This window comes from Chrysemys picta, chromosome 23, assembly GCF_011386835.1.
Source record: "Chrysemys picta bellii isolate R12L10 chromosome 23, ASM1138683v2, whole genome shotgun sequence".
Classification (NCBI taxonomy): Eukaryota; Metazoa; Chordata; order Testudines; family Emydidae; genus Chrysemys; species Chrysemys picta.
This window is the reverse complement of record NC_088813.1, coordinates 19501627-19522102: the sequence shown is the minus strand read 5'-3', so window position 1 is coordinate 19522102 and position 20476 is coordinate 19501627. Positions and strand designations below refer to the sequence as shown.

The 20476-nt window shown below is 55.5% G+C and overlaps 2 protein-coding genes across 3 annotated transcripts in view; one reads left to right on the top strand and one right to left on the bottom strand.

The window, feature by feature from the left end:
* Positions 1-12439, top strand: part of FHL3 (four and a half LIM domains 3) — a 43156-nt gene extending 30717 nt beyond the window's left edge. For both annotated transcript variants that reach the window (XM_005298336.5, XM_065576931.1), the window contains 5 exons: positions 5856-6036; positions 6559-6733; positions 7490-7659; positions 8310-8496; positions 9844-12439. In XM_005298336.5, the coding sequence (XP_005298393.1) occupies positions 5881-6036; positions 6559-6733; positions 7490-7659; positions 8310-8496; positions 9844-9995 (840 nt within the window). In that variant the 5' untranslated portion in view covers positions 5856-5880 and the 3' untranslated portion in view covers positions 9996-12439. The remainder of the gene's footprint in view (positions 1-5855; positions 6037-6558; positions 6734-7489; positions 7660-8309; positions 8497-9843) is intronic.
* The window catches only part of UTP11 (UTP11 small subunit processome component), a 99832-nt gene that overhangs the window by 47365 nt on the left and 31991 nt on the right, over positions 1-20476 (bottom strand). The window lies entirely within an intron of this gene.

The window sequence follows — 20476 nt, the reverse complement described above, 5'->3', positions numbered from 1 at the left end:
GTTCCCAAAGGTGTTTGTTCTGGCACTCCATGGTATTGGTGTGCAAGGGAGGGAGGAGAGCCAGTTGTCCCCATGTGGAGGACAATGTTTGCCAGGTGGAATGGCACAGCTCATAATCAAAATAAACCTTTATTGTCACAAGTGACTAGAGCCCTGTGTGATTTTGCTCTCTCCGTGTGCTGAATGGTTCGTTTTTGTCTATTGCATTTCAGGTGTGACCTGTAGAGAACTGGGTTCTCCTAGTTCAGTGGCAGATGTATTGCATGGGTCTCACTTGGGGCCACAGTGTTTGCAGACTCGGCTACTCCTGGGGCCCGGGGCAGTGGTGCAGGGAGCAGCCACCAGCCTGCAGGCTCCTTTTTTGTTTACTGTGAATGTAATAAAAGATTCAATGTGTCTTTAGTTAAATCCCTCGGCTGTGGAGCAGAGCAGCTGTACTGGGGTTCTGACAAGCAGAGGCGGTAGCTACAGTTCTCTGGCTGTAGCTGGGCATAGTGGGGTGACTACACCCAGGAAAGGGGTAAATCCAAACCAGGATGCCAGCATCCGAGGCAGTGAGGCATGTCCCAGTCTGCAACTGACAGGAGTGGTCAGCCCGCAGGTGCCTCTCAGTAGCATAGCAACTGATGCATTTGTAACAACCATCTTGGCACTAGCCAGTGTTGCCCAGGTGGAGCGGGCTGGAGTAGTCTGAGGTGGAGGAGCTGTGCATGCCTGACAGGCAGCAGGGACGGGGTGGTGAGGGTGACTCATTACTGGCCACTTCCTGCCGCCGTATTGCCAGGGCATCTGAGCAGCACTGGTAACCCTGTTAATGAGGGGAGAGGGAGTCTCTCCTTATGGAATAGAATAGGGCTGAAAGCAATGAAAATGACTCTACACGGCCACTCTGCAACGTGCAAGCAGGTGGGCTCCCGGCAGTAGGGTTAACCCAGCCCCTGGCTCTGTAGAGCCTAGCTCCTGTTCTCTGCTACATTCGGTGGCTTTGACTTGACTAGGATCTCCCCTTAACCAGCTGAGTGCATGTTTAAAGTCTGTCCTGGCTACGCTTGGCTTTCAGAACCTGTTCGTTAGCACACGCCTACAGCACGCTTCTAAATCGTACTCTAGACCAACTCCTTCAAAAATGTTTTTACAAATCCATCTTTTCTCCTAGCCCAGACAAGCGCTGAGTTCCTCCCCCCTTGCAGTGAGTGTTTCTTGCCTGTGCTCATGTATTTGTAGAGTCCAAGGCCAGAAGAGACAATCATGAGCATCTCGTCCTACCTCCTGCATAGGACAGGCCTGAGAACTTCCCTAAAAGCATTCCCAGAGCAGAGCTTTTAGGAAAGTATCCAGTCTTGATTTAAAAATTGCCAATGATGGAGAATCCACCACGACACTTGGCAAATTATTCCAGTGGCTAATTACTCTCACTTTAAAATGTACCCTTATTTCCAGTCTGAAGTTATCTAGCTTCAACTCCCAGTATTGGATGGTGTTAGACCTTTCTCTGCTAGACTGAAGAGCCCATTATCAAAAATGTGTTCCCAATGTAGATACTTATAGACTGGGATCAAGTCACCTCTTGCCCTTTTCTTAAGCAAAATAGATTGAGCTCCTTGTGTCTATCACTATAAGGTAGGTTTTCTAATCCTGAATCCTCTCCAGTTTATCAACATCCTTCATGAATTGTGAACACCAGAACTGACACAGAATTCCAGCGGCGGTCGCACCAGTGCCAAGTACAGAGGTAAAATAACCCCTCTGCTCCTACCTGAGATTCCCGTCTTTATGCATCCCAGGTTCACATTAGCCCTTTAGGCCACAGCGTCGCACTGGGAGTTTGTGCAGCTGATTATCTACCTCCACCCCGAATCTTTTCCAGAGTCGCTGCATTGTGTAAGGATGGCCGACGTTCTCTGTTCATAGACATACATGTTTGTATTTAGCCGAATTAAAACACATTGTTTGCGCCCTGCTCACCAAGCGATCCAGCTGTATCACTCTGTATCAGTGACCTGCCCTCTTCGCTATTTACCACTCCCCCAATTTTTTTGTCATCTGCAAACTTGGTCAGTAGTGATTTACATTTTTGTATCTTATGTTTTTTATGCTGAGCTGTTTCCTGCTCCTTTTTCTTTGTTTCGCCCTTCTGTTCTCTGTGCTCTTGGGCTCTCCTGGCTGTTGGAGCTGCAGTGTTTGCTTTGGCATCCTCATGTGTTTAACACCTCTGTCCTACTCTGCGTGTGAGACCCAGAACAAAGGGAGCAAACAGCTTATCTAACACAAACACCCCTCAGCAAACTTCCCAGGCTCATTATCTGCTGCTGTCCCTTCCCCTCCCTGGAACGAGCAGCATGTATCCCTACCCAGCCATGCTGTGGCCTGTGCCTGCAGACAGCCCTGGGGCTCGCTGTCCTGCCATCATGCACTCTGTGGTCTGTCCAACCTGGAGAATAAGCGAGTTTAGCTCCAATAGTGCAATGCTGACACCCTTTTAGCAGCACACTCTGCCTTGCAAGACAGCTGTGCGGCAGACGTAGGTGGACAGACGGACGGACTCTGGGAAGCAGTAACCCCAAGAAGGGAAAAGTGGTGTAGGATATGCAACAGCAATTGGCTGGCTAGCCAGCACTAAGGCCGCGTGACATGGACGGGGACGAGGGTCTTGCCACTGGATGCAGTTCAGAGGGATGCTTATAACAACCCCCCTCCTAAGGAGTCAGCAAGATCTGCACCTGGGGCCTTCAACATTGCAGCACAGGTACCAGTAGTAGGCTGTTATCCTCTAGTAAACTAGCTGGATTTTTGCACTGATGTCGCTTTGCTGGTGCATGCCAGCCCCCAGGGTCAAAGCCCTCCCTTACAGCAGTGCAGTGAATTTTCACGGGTTTGCACTGGTGCACCTATTCCTGTGCAAAGTCAGTAATGCAGGCAGGCCCTTAGGGGCATTCTCTGCTGGCAGTCATCTCCAGTGTGCTTCAGGGAGAAAGGGGATTGGGCAGGAAACCGCCTACGTCAAGAGGCTGCCAAATGAGAGAGACTATTTGAAACTGAAATGTCCCTGTCCTGGAACTATTTTTTTTGAGAGCCCTGTTCTTGGTTTTGATCACAACGTTGGCTCAGCTGCAGCAGAGAGACGGAATTTGATTTGGCAAATCACGTTCCAACACAGAAACACCTTGTCCTGGAGCTGAGATCCTACCCATCTGGTTTTCTCCTGTCATCTCTGAGTGCTGTTGGGTCTTGGGGAGGACTGCTATTTGAGATCACAGCGCGGTAGTACACACACTCAGAGGAACAACAGCTCTGTTTCTCTAGGTTCTTATGTGAGCCCACTGCTATGGCATCTGAGAGTCTTGCGATCATTCGTGGGCTTTTTCCTCGCAGTATCTCTGGGATCCTGTTCCCCTGTTTCTGCGGGGGGGAGGGGGATTGAGCCCCAAAGAGATGGTGGACCTGCCCAGGGTCACACAGGAAGTCTCTGGCATGGCTGGGAATTGAACACAGGCCTTTTGAGTTCTGGTCCAATGGCCTACGCTCTGGACCTGCCTTCCTCCCTTTCAGTTACACTCCAAGCTGCTATTTCTAGGGCCCCTGAGGTGCATGAAGCCTCATAAATCAATACAGATAGCTCCCTGCCCTGAGGACTTTACAGTATTGTACAGGGAGGGGGGGTTCCCGGTTGGGTCCTTGCGTTACCCCTTTGAGTCCCTCTCTCTGAGGTGTACGGGCGGGGCGGGGCGGGGTAGCAATAGACGTTCTCTCAGGTGAAGGTGAAATCACTTTAGGAAGCAAAGTCCAGCATGAACAGAGCAGGTTACTGGAGGGAGGCGAACTCCACGCTGTGAGCCTTGAGGGGGGCTGGACGTGTTGCACAGCACGCAGGCATGACTCGCGTTGTATGTTGGGAAACAAGTGACAGTGCCCAGGGCCCTGCCTGAGCAGGGCCATCTCCAAAGGACTAGGGCGCAGGCTGCTTCGTTCCGCTTCTGCAGGCCCTGGGCTGCAGCACTTCTAAAACTAACGTTCCTGGCTCAGCTTCCTCACTGGGGGAGCAAACCTTTTGGGGTGGGGGACGTTCTCCCCAGGCACAGGGTGGCCCCCGTCAGAGCAGCTGAGGAAACGTTTCATTCGCCCAGACACGCAGTGATGTTGCTGAGGGTCTGGCCTGGCTGCCTGGGTATTTTTAGCAGATATCAGAGACTAATGTGGAGTTGCACAGCTGGTGGCTTGGAGCTCGTCACTCCTGCTGCCATAAACTCTCTACCCCAGGATGCAGCTGCAGGGGGAGGGAGGTGTGGGGTGTGGACCAGGACGACTGGCACAGCAGTTCTCAGCCCACGCTGGCAAGGCTGGCATGCAGCGAGGGCTCGGTGTGTAGATCTCCCCACACTCCTGCAGCCATGTGCAGGGGACCCCGTTGCTGCTGTGGTAGGAAGGGGGTCGGAAGAGCAGACAGGAGCTGGGGGAAGCAGCTGGTTAATGAGCGGGTCTGAGAAGGGACTTTGTTCCCATCTGTCTGTCACGTAGCTGGGCAGGAACCGTCAGCAGCAGCGCTATCTCTGCATGCAGCAAGACTCAGCAACAGCTGGGAAGCCTAATCCCAGGCCCATGAATAGCCCCGATGACTCATGCTGTGCAAGCCAGAGCAGCCCTTTCCCAGTGCCGGCCCTGGGTGGCTTCAGCCCAACATCAGGAAGGCAACTGCCCGCAGCCCCTGAGATGCAGAGGAACTTGCGATTGTTCCCCTGTCCTGTTCTGGGATTTATCCCTCAACGCACTGTAATAACTCTTCTGAGCCACTGGGTTCGTCAAGAGGATCGCAAAGCCTGGTCTCTGCAGCTAAATGTGTCTGGTATAAACACCATAGGCTTGTCTACACTTGAAAGTTAATTCGGATTAAGGCTGGGTGTAAATTTATAGCTATTCTGGAATAACTCCAGGTGTAGACAAACCCTTATACCTTGGAGAGAAATAGGGCCCGTAACAGCTCTCGTAAACCAGCTTCTCCCGAAGCAAAGCCAGAGAATGTGTCTTGTGCTTTCACGTGTGCAAACATGCACGTGCAGCAAGGGACTTGTACTTCGGAAATAGGCTCCCAGGGAGGATCCTGGGGATGTGACTTTGATAAGAAATGTCTTTGTACTGGCCAGATGACTGGGCACCGCGGTGACTTACGCTCGATGCTCCCCTGTTTAGAGCCATCTGGAAGCTTCAAAACTTGGGATGTTAGAAACTAGCTCAGGCAAAGCACAGAAGATGTGGTGCAGGAACCAATCCCGTCCTAGGCTCCGGCGGGAGGCTAATCACTGAGTTTGGGGCTGCGAGAGGGGTGACTGTTTATTCCTCTGTCGGACTCATGCACACACCCAGCTGGTCACGCACTTCAGTCCAAAAATGTTTTTGACCAAAAACGGGAACGATTTTGTGTGCAACCTTCTCGGGTGTTGCATGCTGTCCCGAGGATTGCAGCCAGGAGCCCGCGACTCTGCGTCATCCAGCGACCGGCTCAGTCACATGTTCCCCAGTCGGGCTTTCTCCGTGCAGGGCCTGGTGACAGGTGTATGCACGTTCTGATTGCTGGCTCCGCTTTACGTGCAAGCGGAAGGTGCTCTCCATGCCACACCTGACCACTTCTGGAAACACAGATCGTGTTGTCCAGGAGCAGGAGCAGCAGCTTGTGTCCCATGCTGGCCGTGTGCAGCCAGGCTCAGGTCAGTGCAGCGCTGCCTGAGCACAGTGAACAGCCTGGGCGTGCGCCCGTGTCTGTGCCCCTCACCTCGGGATGTGGCAAGGGAGTCGGGGGAGGCTCAGCCCTTTGCACTGCTGAGGTCTGAGCAGATACTGACCTATGCGGTTTCCCCCGGTAGGTGTGGGAGGCTCTCGGCCGGCACCATGACGGAAGGTTTCGACTGCGATAACTGCAAGGAGTCCCTGTATGGGCGGAAGTACATCCAGATGGACATGGGCCCCTACTGCATCCCCTGCTACGATGCCCACTTCGCTAACACCTGCGAGGAATGCAAGGAGCTGATTGGCCACGACTGCAGGGTGAGTGAGTGAGTCCAGGGGCTGGGGCCTGCGCCCAAGTGGGGCCTGCCCCCACCCCCTGTGGGCGAGTGAGGGGCTGTGCCCAAGTGGGGCCTGTCCCCCCACCCCCCGTGGGCGAGTGAGGGGCTGGAGCCTGCCCCCCACCCCCCGTGGGCGAGTGAGGGGCTGGGGCCTGTCCCCCACCCCCCGTGGGCGAGTGAGGGGCTGTGCCCAAGTGGGGCCTGCCCCCACCCCCCGTGGGCGAGTGAGGGGCTGGGGCCTGCGCCCAAGTGGGGCCTGCCCCCCACCCCCCGTGGGCGAGTGAGGGGCTGTGCCCAAGTGGGGCCTGCCCCCACCCCCCGTGGGCGAGTGAGGGGCTGGGGCCTGCGCCCAAGTGGGGCCTGCCTCCCGCCCCCCGTGGGCGAGTGAGGGGCTGTGCCCAAGTGGGGCCTGCCCCCGCCCCCCGTGGGCGAGTGAGGGCCTGCGCCCAAGTGGGGCCTGCCCCCACCCCCCGTGGGTGACACCCCCTGCCCTCTCTCCCAGGAGCTGTACTACGAGGATCGCCATTACCATGAGCACTGCTTCCGGTGCTTCCGCTGCGACCGCTCTCTGGCCGACGAGCCGTTCACCTGCCAGGACGAGGAGCTGCTGTGCAACGACTGCTACTGCAGCGAGTTCTCCTCCAAGTGCGTCGCATGTGAGAAGACCGTCATGCCAGGTACAGGCTCTGGGGCGGGGGTTGTTGGCAGGAGACGGAGCCTCCCCTGGGCCTTGGCAGGCTCTGCTGGGCTGACAGCTGCCCTCCTGTCATCCCAGCCGGGGGCAGTGCCCTGTGGGTGCCGGGCAAGAGCCCAGGGACATGCCGTACCTGTACAGAAAGGACGGTGCTAGCTCCCCTCTGCTGAGCAGACGTGAGGCCCCTATGGGGGACCCAGAACTGCGATCTCCCCTGCAGCCCTTGTCTGTGGGCTCCGTGCTGGGGGAGGACCGGGGAGGAGGAGAATGGGGGGAGGCAGCTCCAGAGGATCTGGAGCATCCCCTGCCCTGTCTCTGGGGGCCCTTGCGTCCTCAGACAGGAAGTGACTGGCTAAAGGCTGATGGAGACCCAGCCTTTTGGGGCTGTGCCAGGCCCCTCGGGCATTGCCTGCCTGTGTTACCCCCAGGCCCTCTGGAGTCTCGAGCTCTCCTGTGCTGAGAGGCTCGACTGGTGACGCTCCGTACGAAGGGGGAACTGCCCCATGAGGAGTGACTGTACTAGGACGTGGGGCAGGAACAGGCCTCCGGGCACTAGCTTTCCTGCCTACGAAACGCTAGCGCCAGGCCCCCCTTCCCAGGCTCGAGCCGAGTTCAGGACACAAGGCTCCATCTCTGTAGATCATTGTTGATTTGAGGACATGCCACTTGCTGAGTCTGTCTGAAGGTGCAGCTGCTGTCTCCCAGTGGTGCCCTGACCCCAGACCTGCTTCACTTCTAGGATCCCGGAAACTGGAATACAGCGGACAAACCTGGCATGAGCATTGCTTCATTTGCAGCAGCTGTCAGCAGCCCATCGGGTCGCGGTCCTTTATCCCAGACAAGAAGGATTATTATTGCGTCCCCTGTTATGAGAGCAAATTTGCCCCCCGCTGCACTCGTTGCAAAAAGGTAACGCTGGCTTGCCAGCCCAGTGCTTCCTTTGGTGACCCTGCAGGGGCTCCGCTTCCCTTAGATGAGATTCTCCTCGGGCGGGCGCTGGTCTCCGCGGAAAGCGGTCCAGGGCATAGGAGGTGGGGAGCTGTTCCATGATCCCTTCTGGGTGAAACCCAGCTTACTAAGGGCAGACTCGTGTCCGTGTTCCCCAGATCTGGGCCGGCAGGACTGCGCCCAGCGCGCTGCCAGCACCCACCCAGTAACAATAAAGGGGTGGGCGTGGCCGGGCTCCCTCCCCTGCCCTCGTCATGGGGGATGCTGCTCTCCAGAAGGCTTTGCTGAGTGCTGTCGAGATCTCCAAGCTGAGGCATGTCCGTGTGCCTGGTCTCGAGACCGGCTGCTGCCTGCTCCCCTTAGCGCCAGGCCCACCATGCGGCTCCGTGGTTGCTGAGGGTCCAGTTGAGTTCCCTTGGCTGGCTTGGGAAGGGGTCTCATGTTATCTGCAATGCGCTCGTGGAACGTGTGCTAGCCTTGCGGCCAGCCCCTGCCCGTCTCCGCTCTGGAGGCTGAGATCTTAATAGCCGCCAGGCGCTCCGTACTCCCGGGGCTGCCTGGAGCAGCTCTTCAGGGACACACGGGTGTAACTGGTGCTCTCCCTTCCCCAGTCGCTGACCAAGGGAGGAGTGACTTACCGTGACGAGCCCTGGCACAAGGAGTGCTTTGTCTGCACTGGTTGCAAGGTCCCCCTGGCAGGCCAGCAGTTCACCTCCCAGGAGGACAACCCCTACTGTGTGAAGTGCTTTGGGAACCTCTATGCCAAGAAGTGCAGTGCCTGCGCCAAGCCCATCACAGGTAACCACGGAGACTGGCGCGCAGCACATGGTCCCTCGCGAGCGGCACCGTGTCTCTGCCTGTGAGCAGAACGCAAACCTTCTTCTGCCTTCTTACTCCCAGTCGCTTGCTGGGGAATCTCTTCATGGTGGGGAATTCCTCTCTGCAGCAGGCCAGCCTAAGGCCTATGCAGCCCTCCAAGGCTCATTGATGGGCTGGTCAGAACTTCCGGCCTCCCAGGATGGGAGAATGTTATTGCCAAGAGTGCCTGGGGCATGTGCCAGGCTGCTCTTGGACTTGTTCCCCAGCAGCCTCTTTCAGCTGCTCGTAGAGAGGCCATGCGATGGGAAGGAGTTAAATTGCAATGAGGTGTTTGTGTAGCTCGTTTTCTTGCTCTCACTTCGTTCTTGCAAAGCTCAAGTATTGGGTGAGTCCTGCCCCTGTCAGAGCAGGGAACGTACTGTGCACACCCGGGGAGGACTGGCTGTGTTTTGGTACCCTGCAACCTTCCTGCAGAACTCACCAGAACTCCCAGGACATGCTCCATGGGGCTCTGACTGGTCTCTCTTTTGGGAGCTGCTGGTCCCTCAGTTGGGGTTCTCCACCCACTGTAAAGTGGGAAGGTTTTGCAGCCCAGGAATGGGCTGGGAGGCTCCAGAAACTGGACCTTTCACAGTGAGGGGAGTGAGTCTCTCCCTTCACACACCTGCACCAGGAGGCTGCCTGGTCTCCCTCACTGACCCTCCCTCTGTGGCTTGGGTTTACTGCTCCGGGAAAAGCCGATGCAGCCGCTGAGTCACTTGGTGAGTCAGAACCCTGGTTCCAAGGTTGGAGACGATGCCGGTTTGCTGCCCCGCCCCAGGTCACCAGTGTTTCTTTGTTGCTGTCTCTGCAATAGCGCCTAGGAAACCTGCCCGTCCTCCTGCCTTCTGGACAAGGGGCAGAGCGTGGCTTCCCTCGGCCGGCTGGCTCCACTCGGGCCTTCCCAAAGAGGTTTAGTTACTCGATGTCGTGCACAGACCCCTGACTGGCTGCTCACGGCCAGTGCTGCCAACTGCATAGGCTGGCTGGTAAGGGGGCTCTGGCCTGGGGCTTGGGAGACCTGCTCTGCCTCTGGCTCCCTGCGTGACATGGGGCAAATCTCTGGGCCCCCCTGGGCCTCAGCTCCCCAGCTCTAAGCTAGGGCTGGTTCTTCCTGCGTATAAGATTGTGAGGGGTTTAGACGCTATGGCGGGGAGGGGCATAGACGCACCTTAGCTAGATGGAAATAGCCCCAGGCTCATCCCCACCTGGAGGGCCGACCCTAGGCCCTTCAGGAATCTGCCTTGAGTGCTCCGGGTAACCCTACGCTCTGTCCCCATTCTCTAGGCTTCGGAGGGGGTAAATACATCTCCTTTGAGGATCGTCACTGGCACCACAACTGCTTCAACTGTGCCCGCTGCACCAGCTCGCTGGTGGGGAAAGGCTTCATCCCGCACCACGACGAGATCCTCTGCCGTGACTGCAGCAGCAACCTATAAGCCTGGCAAGAGGACATGGGTCAGGGGCTTTATCTGCTCTTCAGGGGCTTCGTGCCAGACACCCTGGGCAGGTGGGAGATGTGCCTTTTGTTGCCCCGGAGAGGGCTGATCCCCTCCCCACAGTGTGTGCTCGGGGTGCCTGTGCCCTTCCCCTGAAGGCTAGAATAAGCCATCCTAGGCTTTCTGCAGAGTGAAGCTAAATAAACGCCAAACAAAAGGAGCTTCCAAGTCCCTCATTATTTGCTCTTTCCTTTGCTTCCTATGCGCTTGGGCGCTGGCTGAGCCGGGAGCCCCTGTCTGAGCAAAGGGGCTGGGCAGTGGGCCTTAGGCTCCATGTGCTGACCGCACAGCTTTGTCCCTCCTACTTGTTACTGGTTTTCTTCCCTTCCCCCGCGCGATCCCTCTGCTCTGAGTGATGGGCAGCAGCTCCTGTCCTGTGAGCCGGGCTCTCCTGAGGCTCCTGCCTCCCCAGCCTGGGTTTGCAGCACAGCCTGTTCCCCTAACGTGAGGGTAACGTGGCGTCTCGCTGGGCAAGTTTGCAACGCTGTCTGTGCCGCTCATGGCAGCCTTGGGTGTTTCTGGGTGGCCGGGGACCTGGCTGGCTGTGAGCAGAGCATGCTGGAGTGAGCACATGGCCCACATTGGGGAATGGCTTTTTCTGATGTCTCTCTCCCCCCTCGTTCCTCACATCTTCAGGGAGATGGTGTCGCTAATATGGCAGGGGAACCTGAATCACCAGCTGGTGCTGAGGGCTCTGGTGCCCCCACCCCCTGCTCTGCCCCCTAGCAGAAGGGTCCCCATCAGCTTCCAAGAGCTGCGCAAAGGAGTTTATTGAACACCGACTCCAAGAGCGCTGCGAAGTGGCTCAGGCGCTTTCGGAGCGAGTCTCGTGCTGCCCGGCTGGCAGCCGAAAACTCTTCCGTCTGCCTGAGAGCCGCTGAGCAGAGCAGCTGACAAGGGCATTTCAGAGGCAGCTAGAGCCATCAGACCTGGCGGGGTCGTCTGCTCTTTCCCCCTTACCGGGTGCTGCAGACACAGGGCCGCCGGTTGTCTCTTGCTGAGCTCGGCCACACGCTGTATATTTTGACCCCAAATATGGTTGTTTGTGCACAGTTGTGCTCGGCTGCAGGCTCTGTCGGAATTCAGCCCTGGGTGCTGCAGGGGAGCTGGGTGGGCGGGGGGGCGACGGGGGCTGTGTTTGTATTAACAAGAAGCAAGGCTGCAGATAAATTGAACCAGCCCCCAAGACAGCAGCCAAAGGCTCTGCCTCTCCTGTGCCCCCTCCCGCCAGGTGCTGAGCTCTCTTCATGTTCATTGGCTGCAGGGGGAGCCGGGGTTGCTCAGCACCTGGCAGGTCAGGTGCTCGTTGGGGCCTGGCTCAGCCTCTGACCTTCACCCCCACTCTGGGCTTCTCATTCCTGGGAGGCAGGGCCCGACCAAATTCACAGTTCATTTCGGTCAATTTCATGGTCATAGGAGTTTAAAAATTGTAAATTTCATGATTTCAGCTATTTACATCTGAAATTTCATGGTGGTGTAATTGTAGAGGTCTTGACCCAAAAAGAAGTTGGGGGGGGGGGTCTCAAGGTTACTGTAGTAGGGGTTGCGGTATTCCCACCTTTATTTCTGTGTTGCTGCTGGCGAGGCGCTGCCTTCAGAGCTGGGCACCTGGCCAACAGCCACCACTCTCCGCTTGCCCAGCTCTGAAGGCAGCGCAGAAATAAGGGGGACAATATCGCGACCCCCATAAAATAACCTTGCGACCTCTCTGCAACTCCCTTTTGGGTCAGGATGCCCAGTTTGCGAAACGCTGGTCTCCCCCGTGAAACCTGTATAGTATAGGGTAAAAGCACACAAAAGACCAGATTTCATGGTCCATGACACATTTTTCACAGCCATTAATTTGGTAGGGCCCTACAGATAGGAACTGAAAATGAGTGTGACCTTAGCTCCCCGGAGGGAGGCTGGTGTCCCAGCTGGTGGAACTTTGCTTCTCCAAGACCCTGCTATGCAAAACTGCTGAGCTGCCTCGAGTTCCCCTAGAGCCCTGTCTCACTTGGGATGCTCACACCAGCTCTGCCCTGCCCCCCCTCCCCCAGGTAACGGGATGCTTTTCTGAATATGCCTTCCTTGTGTTTTCCTTTTTTGTACTTTATCTGTTACTCAGTAACCAAACCCGCTGGAGGAACGGCTAGCCCCATCCCCAAGCAGGGTTCATTTACCAACAGAATGTTATGCATGTTGAAGCGTATTAGCTGTGTATTCAAATCCTTACTGAAACCCTCGTTTGAAAGCTTTGATGCGGGTAAGTCAGAGTTTGGGTGTGTGCTATTCTGAAGAGCTTGGAACGGTTTTTAGAAAGGAAGCTTCCTATGTAAGTGTCCTACCCTCCGGTCTCTCGTATGTTTCTGTAAGGCTTTATATAATAAACCATTATAATGACACCTCTCTCTGGCTGTATTTTCTCCGAGTAGGGGTGGGAGTAGGGTGGGATTGAATTAACATCATCGCTGTGGGTCAGGCTGTCTTCAAAAGGTAAAATAGCTCTTTACTCTCCCTAGGGTTGCTCCCAAAGCCCTGAACTGGGGGCAGCTCCCTGCACTCCCCATGGTTCCCCCTCCCCCAGTGACCTGCCAAGCCTTTAACTCTAGGATGATACCACAGTCCCCCCTTACACCAGTTCCAATTTCCCCCCACTCCCGGCTTTTCAGGGATGCAGTGGAGACCCTCTCCTTAGATCCGTCATCTGTGACTTCAGGCTTTGCACGTTCTTCAGCTACCCAGACACAGCGCTTGGGCCCTTCCTGGGCTTCTGGGGACATGGGGCAAAGTGAAGGCTTCAAGCCTGGGGACGGGAGTTAAGTGGTCAGAGTTAAGTGGTCACCACTCTGACCCCAGGAAAGTCTTATGTGGGCCGATGACTTCAGTAGGTCCTGGACCGGTTCAGCTCCTCTGGACCCGGCAGTGCAGTGGATCCTGGGCTGTCAGGAACTGGCATTTTAGTCACTGGCATGGGACTCTCATGACACCGAATTAAGTGTTTCCACATTACAGAAAAGCCCCTGGTGCTTCCCTGCGTTTGCTGCATTTGACCTCAGCTCCAGCTCTTGAGGTCTCTTGGAAAGAGCCTCTGTGGGGATGTTGCCGCAGTCCACAGCTGGGGTAACTTTGGTCTCCTTCCCGTCCGCCTTGTACGCTCATTACTCACTTTTATCTGCTGTGGAATCATTTATTCCCCTAACATCTGAAACTCTTTTCCACAGATTCCTTTACATTTACTAACAGCCATCGTGACTTCCTCTGGGCCTTCGCCTGGCCCCCGGCCTCCCCAGCATTCCCCCTCCACTTCCCCCGGAGCTGCGCTACCAGCTCTCCAGATTGCTGTGCGAGGGGAAGCCAGGGATGAAAGACGCAGCCTGCGAGTCTCTCTGTGACCTCAGTGCTGGCTCTGCGCACTCGCAGGCCTGCCTCGCTCAGAGGCTCCTACAAACGTTCGCTCTGGCGGGCGGCAAAACTCTTCTTTCCATTCTCATTCTGTTGCTGCCGTTGTGCTGGGACCTGAGCTCTGGTTTTGCTGCTAGGCCTCAAACTATGAGCAGACACCTCTGGCTGCAGAGGTTTCCTGAGGGAGCCTGTCCTCTGGCAGGAGCTCTGCAAGCCCATGTTTTCTGAAGAGCCGTTTCCAGGGATTAACCGCAAAAGATTTCTTTACAAACGGGCCCCCAGGCTCCTCTTTCAGTCGAGTTTAAGAGCCTCCCGTTCTTAGCCAAAAAAGGAAATGACCCAGCTGCACGTAGGGCTGGAACATCTGGATTTTATCCCTGTCATGAATGGGTCATGGATACACACAGCCCAGTGCCTGATTTACTGGGAGGGAAGGGGGATGATGTAATGCACGTTCGTCCCCCACGACTCCCAGAGAGGGTCTAAAACAGTCATGAAAATATCATTAAAGTGCAGGCTAACAATGGGGGGCACAGCTGGGGGAGGGAAGGGGGCAGAGCCTGGAGCTCCCTAGTGGGCAGGGGGCTGGGTGAGGAGATGAAACATTCACTGGCTGAAGAGCCGAGCTGCGGAGTCAGGGGAGTGGGGGGAGCAGGGCAGGCTGGGCTCTGAGGCCACAGGGCAGGGGGGCAGATCCAGTAACATTGATCCTGCAGGAGCCTGAAAGAGTCTCACAGTCTGGGGTGAAAAAGTGGCCCAGGGAAGCCCCAGCACTTCACATGCCCCTTCTCTGCAGCCGTTCTCTGGGGAAACTAGCCCCAGGCCCTGTCAGGGCAGCGGAGAGATGCTGACCTGGGGCCTGCATCGGGTTCAGCCCAAAGCGCGCGTCTGCCATGAAGGAGAAATAAAGGAGCTGGAAAAGCCCCAACGCTGGGGCTGGCGGGCAGGAGCGTTCCTGCGGAGAGGCCGTGTGCAGAGACAAAGGGCTTTGTGTGCAGTGCTGGTGTGGAGCAGGGACCCCCTGTGAATGACTCCAGGACAGGGCCTGAGACAGCCGTCTGCGCCGGAGAGGAGCAGGGGAGCCGAATGCTCAGCCCCGCGGGGCAGCAGCCCTGTATCTGTGAAGCACCGAGACCCGGCAGCAGTTATAGGTTCTCTGCACCCAGACTGCGAGACCCCCCCACACCCCAGCGCACAGCCCAGCGGTGAGGGCCAGTCTGAGGCAGCTCGCGCTGGGTGGACAGACGCTCCCTGTTGGAGCACAAGCAGCGTCCACGGGGCTCACTCACGTCGGGGCTGGGGGTGGGAAGTTCAAGGGGGGGCCTGCAGAAACCTTGCTACCACTACCACGGTGCTTCACCTCGCCGGGGGCTTGGCAGCCGCTGGGTAACTACCGTGTGTGGAGGGCACATGCAGCAAGAGGCCTTCACGGCAAAGTGCTCTCTGCAGCATGGGCTGTGGGTCCCTTGCAGCTCAGCTGGGCATAGCTCACTTCATCAGGCCCCTGCCCTTGCCTGGTTCCCCCTCTCCTGCCTGTGGCCCGATGGTGCCGTCGCGGGGGCTGGTTCAGTGCGCGGGGGCTGGTGGCGCTGGAGGCCTGCGCTATACAGGGGTTAGACTGGGCCCCTTCCGGCCACAGCCCCTGACTGATCGCCAGCTCCTGGGGCAGCAGAGGGGCTGCTGGCTTTGCCGCGGGTTACTCAGTCGATGACCCTGCAGCCTCCTCGGGGCTGGGCAAACACTGCTCACACCTCCCCTGTCCCTGATGCCACATGGATTGGTTTGAGCTGCGTGTTCGCGTCTCGCCAAGGTGTGCTGGCGGGAGTTCCAGCCGACATGGGAGCTGTGGGTGCTCAGCGCCCAGCCAGGTCGCGAGATGCTCCCCAGGGATAAAACAGAGGCAAGAGGCCACACTTCAGAACTGGCTTCCTCTGCTGGCCTGTGTCAAAAACGCTGGGTTCTCTGGGGAGGCGCGGCCAGGAGCTGGGTCAGAGGGCTGGGCCTAGTCTGTCTGGCTCATTAGGCCAATGACCCAAATGGTCCGTGGGTCGTGCTGCCACCTTTGCTGCTGTGCCCTGTAGCCATTCCTCTGGGGGGGTGCCCTGCTGTGCCACACTGCCCTGCTGCAGGTCCCTGGCAGGTCACTTTGGCCATGTGGGGCCTGGGTGGGTGGCTTGGGGTTTTGCCTCTCGCTGACTGGAGGGACCTTGGTGTTTAATACATTGAAAGCTGTCAAACGGCCATTGTTCAGGATCTGGTGCTGATTGTGGAACTGTTTGTAGGAGAGAGAAGGGGGAGGAGGAACCCCCCCAGAGAAGCAGGACCCCAATTCCCAGCTGTGGCATTGAAGTCCGAGTGAACCCCTGGCCAGATGCTCAGTTCCATTCCCCACCCAGCATAGCCCAGGCTCTGCACATTGTCCGGGGGCAGAGTGGTCAGACTGACCCGCTGCCTGCTCCATCCACTCCCCAGCACTCTCTGCCAGGGATGAGAGAGGAGAACAGAGTCTGAAATGATTCATTGTTGGACTTGTGAACTCTCCTTCCAAATTAGACACGACCAGACAAGCCCTTCGGCACCGGAGACAGTCAAAGCTGCTGGGGGTGACTCTCTGGAGCAGGGCACGTGCCCCCGGAAGGCCCCTCTGATGCTAGGACTGCAGCCCACAGCTGGCCCTGTGCAGCACCAGGGACCTAGTGCTGGGAGGAGTTTCACATTGGTCTGAAGCTGCCTTATGTCAGTGACTTGTGGCACCAAAATGTGCCGCGCCGCTCAGTGACCTGTGCAGCTCTGTGACCTCTTGTGCCCTTCTTACACAAGCAGTTCAATCGCTGTTAATGAGGACAGTGAAACAACTCAGGTGCCCAGAGCTGATTAACTTCTGCCTGAGATGAATTGGGCAGTTCACACTGCAGAGTGCTTGTTTCAGGCTCGGTGCAGACTCAGGCAGGCATCGCTCACTCTTAGTTCATGTTTCTCAGGTTGTCTCAGAATTTCTTACGGCAAGCTGAGATTCTGGAGCACAAGTTGGCACTTGAGAGAGGGGCTGATAGGCCACATCATCGTATGCCCAAGCCCGTTTCCTCAATGTGCTGACAAGCAGCGATCACACCAGCTTGCAGCTACCTTTGTGGCTCTGTCAGGAAGGAACTGATCCGCTACCCTCACAGCACAGCAGCCAGGGCCACGAGGCCAGTTAGTCGCTGTCCAGACAGCCCAGCTCGCGGGGACTCTCCGGCTGTTTCTGGCCAGGGTTTGTGGGGATGTGGGGCAGTGCTGTTCTGGGGCATTTCAGGGGACAAGCACCCCCTCGAGCTCGATTCCCTTGGACACGTGTGCAGGCCTGGGCTTTGACACCCGAGACTGATTTGCTCTTATTGTAATGCATAGCCACAAATGTTGTTGGCCATAAAAGTCAGTCCTTGTGAAAGCCCAGCTGCTGTATCGGAGTGATCTCTGCGTGCAGGGAATTCCACAAGCTGCTCATGTACTGGCCCAATGCCTGTTTCCATGCTCCTGCCGGTGAGTGAGATTCACTCCCACCTTATGGGTCAGGGCGACAAGCAGGGGCTTGGTTATGGTCTATTGACACGTTCCATCGTGTTCGATGCTGAAACTGAGCCCCCTCTAATGCCAAAAGCCTGAAATAAAAGGGGCAAACAGGTGGGTGGGAGGTCCCTGAATTCCAGCGCTTCCCCTTTCCTGGGGTGCAGCGTCACGCTGGAGGGAAGTTGAGGAACAGTAAGTGCAGGATCTTATCTCAGTGTTTATTTTTAGGTAGGCGCTTGCGTGGAAGAACTGCCGTACTCAGAGGGTGTACGAGCTTGGAGGGTAATTGGACAATCTTCTTCCTTTCCATATCATTCCCTCCCAACTGAATTGGCTAGTCTCAAGGCAGGAGCACATTTTGATTGCTGTAATTATCCTTGATTTTTGGTGGTTGTTGCTTTTATAAACTTTCATTTAGCTCAGTCATGTAATATACATGGTAGCACAAATGAATCATTTATTAACAAGTTAAAGTTTAATTATGGCTTTGCTTTCTCTGAGGGAAGTCCTGGCCTGCTCCCTGCTTGGCTTTTGGGCAAAGCAGTAGTGCTGGATTGGAGGAAGCTAATTAAAACCTAAGTGAAAGTGGAACATGCCAGCTGCAGCACCTAGGGAAAGGACCTCCAGAAGAAGTTACGGGGCCAAAGCACAGTCAGCCTTTGTCAACTGGTGGGGTAGTTGTTGGGGTGGGGTTGCTGGGTTGATTTTCCATTTTTTTGTATTTAACAGTCATTAGTTAATCAAAGAACTGCAACTCCCCAGGGATCAAAAGCTACAGCCGTGACCGGAGGTCAGAGCTGTCACCCCAATCACTCCGGGTGTGTCTACACTGCAATTAGAACCCCAGGGCTGGCCTGTGCTAGCTGACTTGAGCAGGGGCTGTTTCACTGCAGTGTAGCTGTCGAGGCTCAAGTTGCAGCCCAAGTTCGGGGACACTCCTACCTTGCAGGCTCCTAGAGCCCGGGCTGAGCCCGAACCTCTGCACAGCAGTGAACCAGCCCCCGCTCCTGAGCCCCACAAGCCAGAGCCAACCGGCCCAGACCCCCGTTTCTATCCCCGTGTAGACGTCCCTTTGTGCTCAGGGAGTGCAGCAGCCACCTGTGCTCGGAGGGAAAGAGCATCATGCACCTCAGGCCCCCTGCGCTGGGTTCGCTGAAACCCGGGAGGGCCACGGTACCTGCACCCAGCGGCATTTTAAACAGTCCCTGGCTAAAGCTCTTCCCCTAGCCCCGTGCTCCCAGTGCCAAGGGAGAGTCTGGCACCATTCAAAGGGCAGAAACACAGCCAAGCTCTCCTGCGTCTTACTGCATAGCGGGGCACAGCCGTCCCTGGGGCCAGCACAACACCGGAACGTCGGCACAGACCAGCAGCCCATGGTCTCCCTGCACCCTGCTCCTGGGCAGAGCTCTTGCTTGCTGACGGCGAGAGTCTGAGCTCAGTGATGAGCCGGGAGGGATCTCTGGGACTCCCAGGGTTCCCACACTGTACAGAGAGCGAAGGTCCTGCCTCCCCGGGCCTCACTCCTGCCCTGCCAGAGGCAACAGTGGCCCTGGGGTTGGCCTGGGTGCCAAATACTGAGCATTTGTGTTGGTCTTTGCTACAGCAATTGGGAGGTGACAATCCCATGGTGTGCCGGAGGGGGAGGTTCTACCCCACTGCAAGGGCCTCAGGTATCCCTTGCCCCACATCTCTGCAATCACATTTTTCACAGATGGTCACTAATTGTGCGTTCCCCATTTTCTGGGCGCCCAGTGCAAGACACGTGGGGCCAGATTTGCAGAAGTGCTGAGCACTCAGCTGCAACCGAAGTCCATGGGAGCCGCGGTGCATTGACTTTATAACGCGCTAGATAACGCCCAGTACTCGGAAAAGTCAGGCCCTGGTGGTGTCACGTTAGGCACCCAAAAGTAGTGACGGCTTCTGAGAATTTGGTTGCAAATCTCTGACTGTCTCAGTTCCTGAGCTGTAAAATGGCGATATTAACATACCGTCAGCCGCTCATAGGGTGCGGTAAAGATACATTTGTTAAAGTTTATGAAGCAGTCAGCAATGGCCAGGAAGAAATAAATCATTTTGTATTCAGCACAGGGCTTGGATGTGTGCATTAAATACTGTGGGGGACCAAAACCTGAATGAGGAAAGAAATATTGAATAACCACCCGTTCACTGAATGAAGCAGGTCCTGTGGAAAAAGTGCGTATGATTCCATAGTTAGTCTAGATCATGGTGCATATGCACAAGGAGGCCAAATTAAGTATACAGCCAATCTTAATGCTAGCATTTCTGGAAGTCTGAGTGCTTGACTTTAAAAGAACAGTATGGTTGCAATGTCATATGATACATTTATATAAATACATGTAACAGAGTCTTCGCGGTGCACACAGTCCATGGATTTGTAGATTTGCCCTGGAAGGGACATACCTGACCCTGCATTGTAATCTCGCAACACAGTTGTAAATGACAACACAAAGTGCAAGGCCTGGACATTTCATCCCCTCTCTGGCCCCAGCACTTGCCTTTCAAGTACATCCAAGAGCAGGAGCTGATTTTAAAAGCTACACAGCAGTGCTCCTGTGACTGAATGCAGCCCTATATTCACACCCTACCCACGGTTGTAATCATCTTTGTACAAAATCTGCCTTGTGCAGTATATTTGGAAACTAATAACTCACTGGTCAGTAATATGGTGACCTGTATGTAGCAACATTATGTGTAAAGTTATGAAATCCACACACACCCCCTATGATGTTAAAGGCATGTGTTCAAACTCACATAGCCCCAATTAGGTAGAACTGGTCAAGCAGGCCTGTCTTAAACAATGGGATGTGTTCACCTCTATTTGCATATCAGCTGTATACAGAGTCCTTGGACAGCAAGAGGGGGAAGAAAGACAACAAAGAAAATCTGCATTTCTACATACACAGGTGAAAAGAAACATGAAGCCCCCTTCCTCCGCCACACTCCATTCCCCCTTACTCTCCGCTGGCAAGAACTTTAACTAGGGGTCATGCTCAGGAAAATGCTTTTCAAAGGGTGACTGAACTATAAAATCAAGGGTCAAAACCACCCCAAGTTCTCTCTCCTTGTCCATCTCTGTCTTTCACCTAAGAGGACAAAAGAGAACATTTGTTGAACCTTGGGAACAGAACCTGACCTGAAACTTGGTCAACAATGAAAACCTGTGGTAAGAATTTTACCTTGACCCAAGTTGAAGGTAAGTTAGGAAGTGTTGTATCATTATTTTTCTTGTAATCATTGCTGACTTTAATTCCTTACTACTTGTGCTCACTGAAAATCTCTCTTTGTAGTTCAATAAACGTGTTTTATTCTTTAATCAGAACTAATCCAGTGTTGTGAACTGTGTGGGTAACTCCATTTAATGTGGCACATTGTTGTATCTTGACCCCCTTAGAGGGTCAACTGACCTGGCTGGATGGTGCAGAACACACCTTTTGGGAGAAAAATCCAGGATAGGGAGTGTGGTGGGC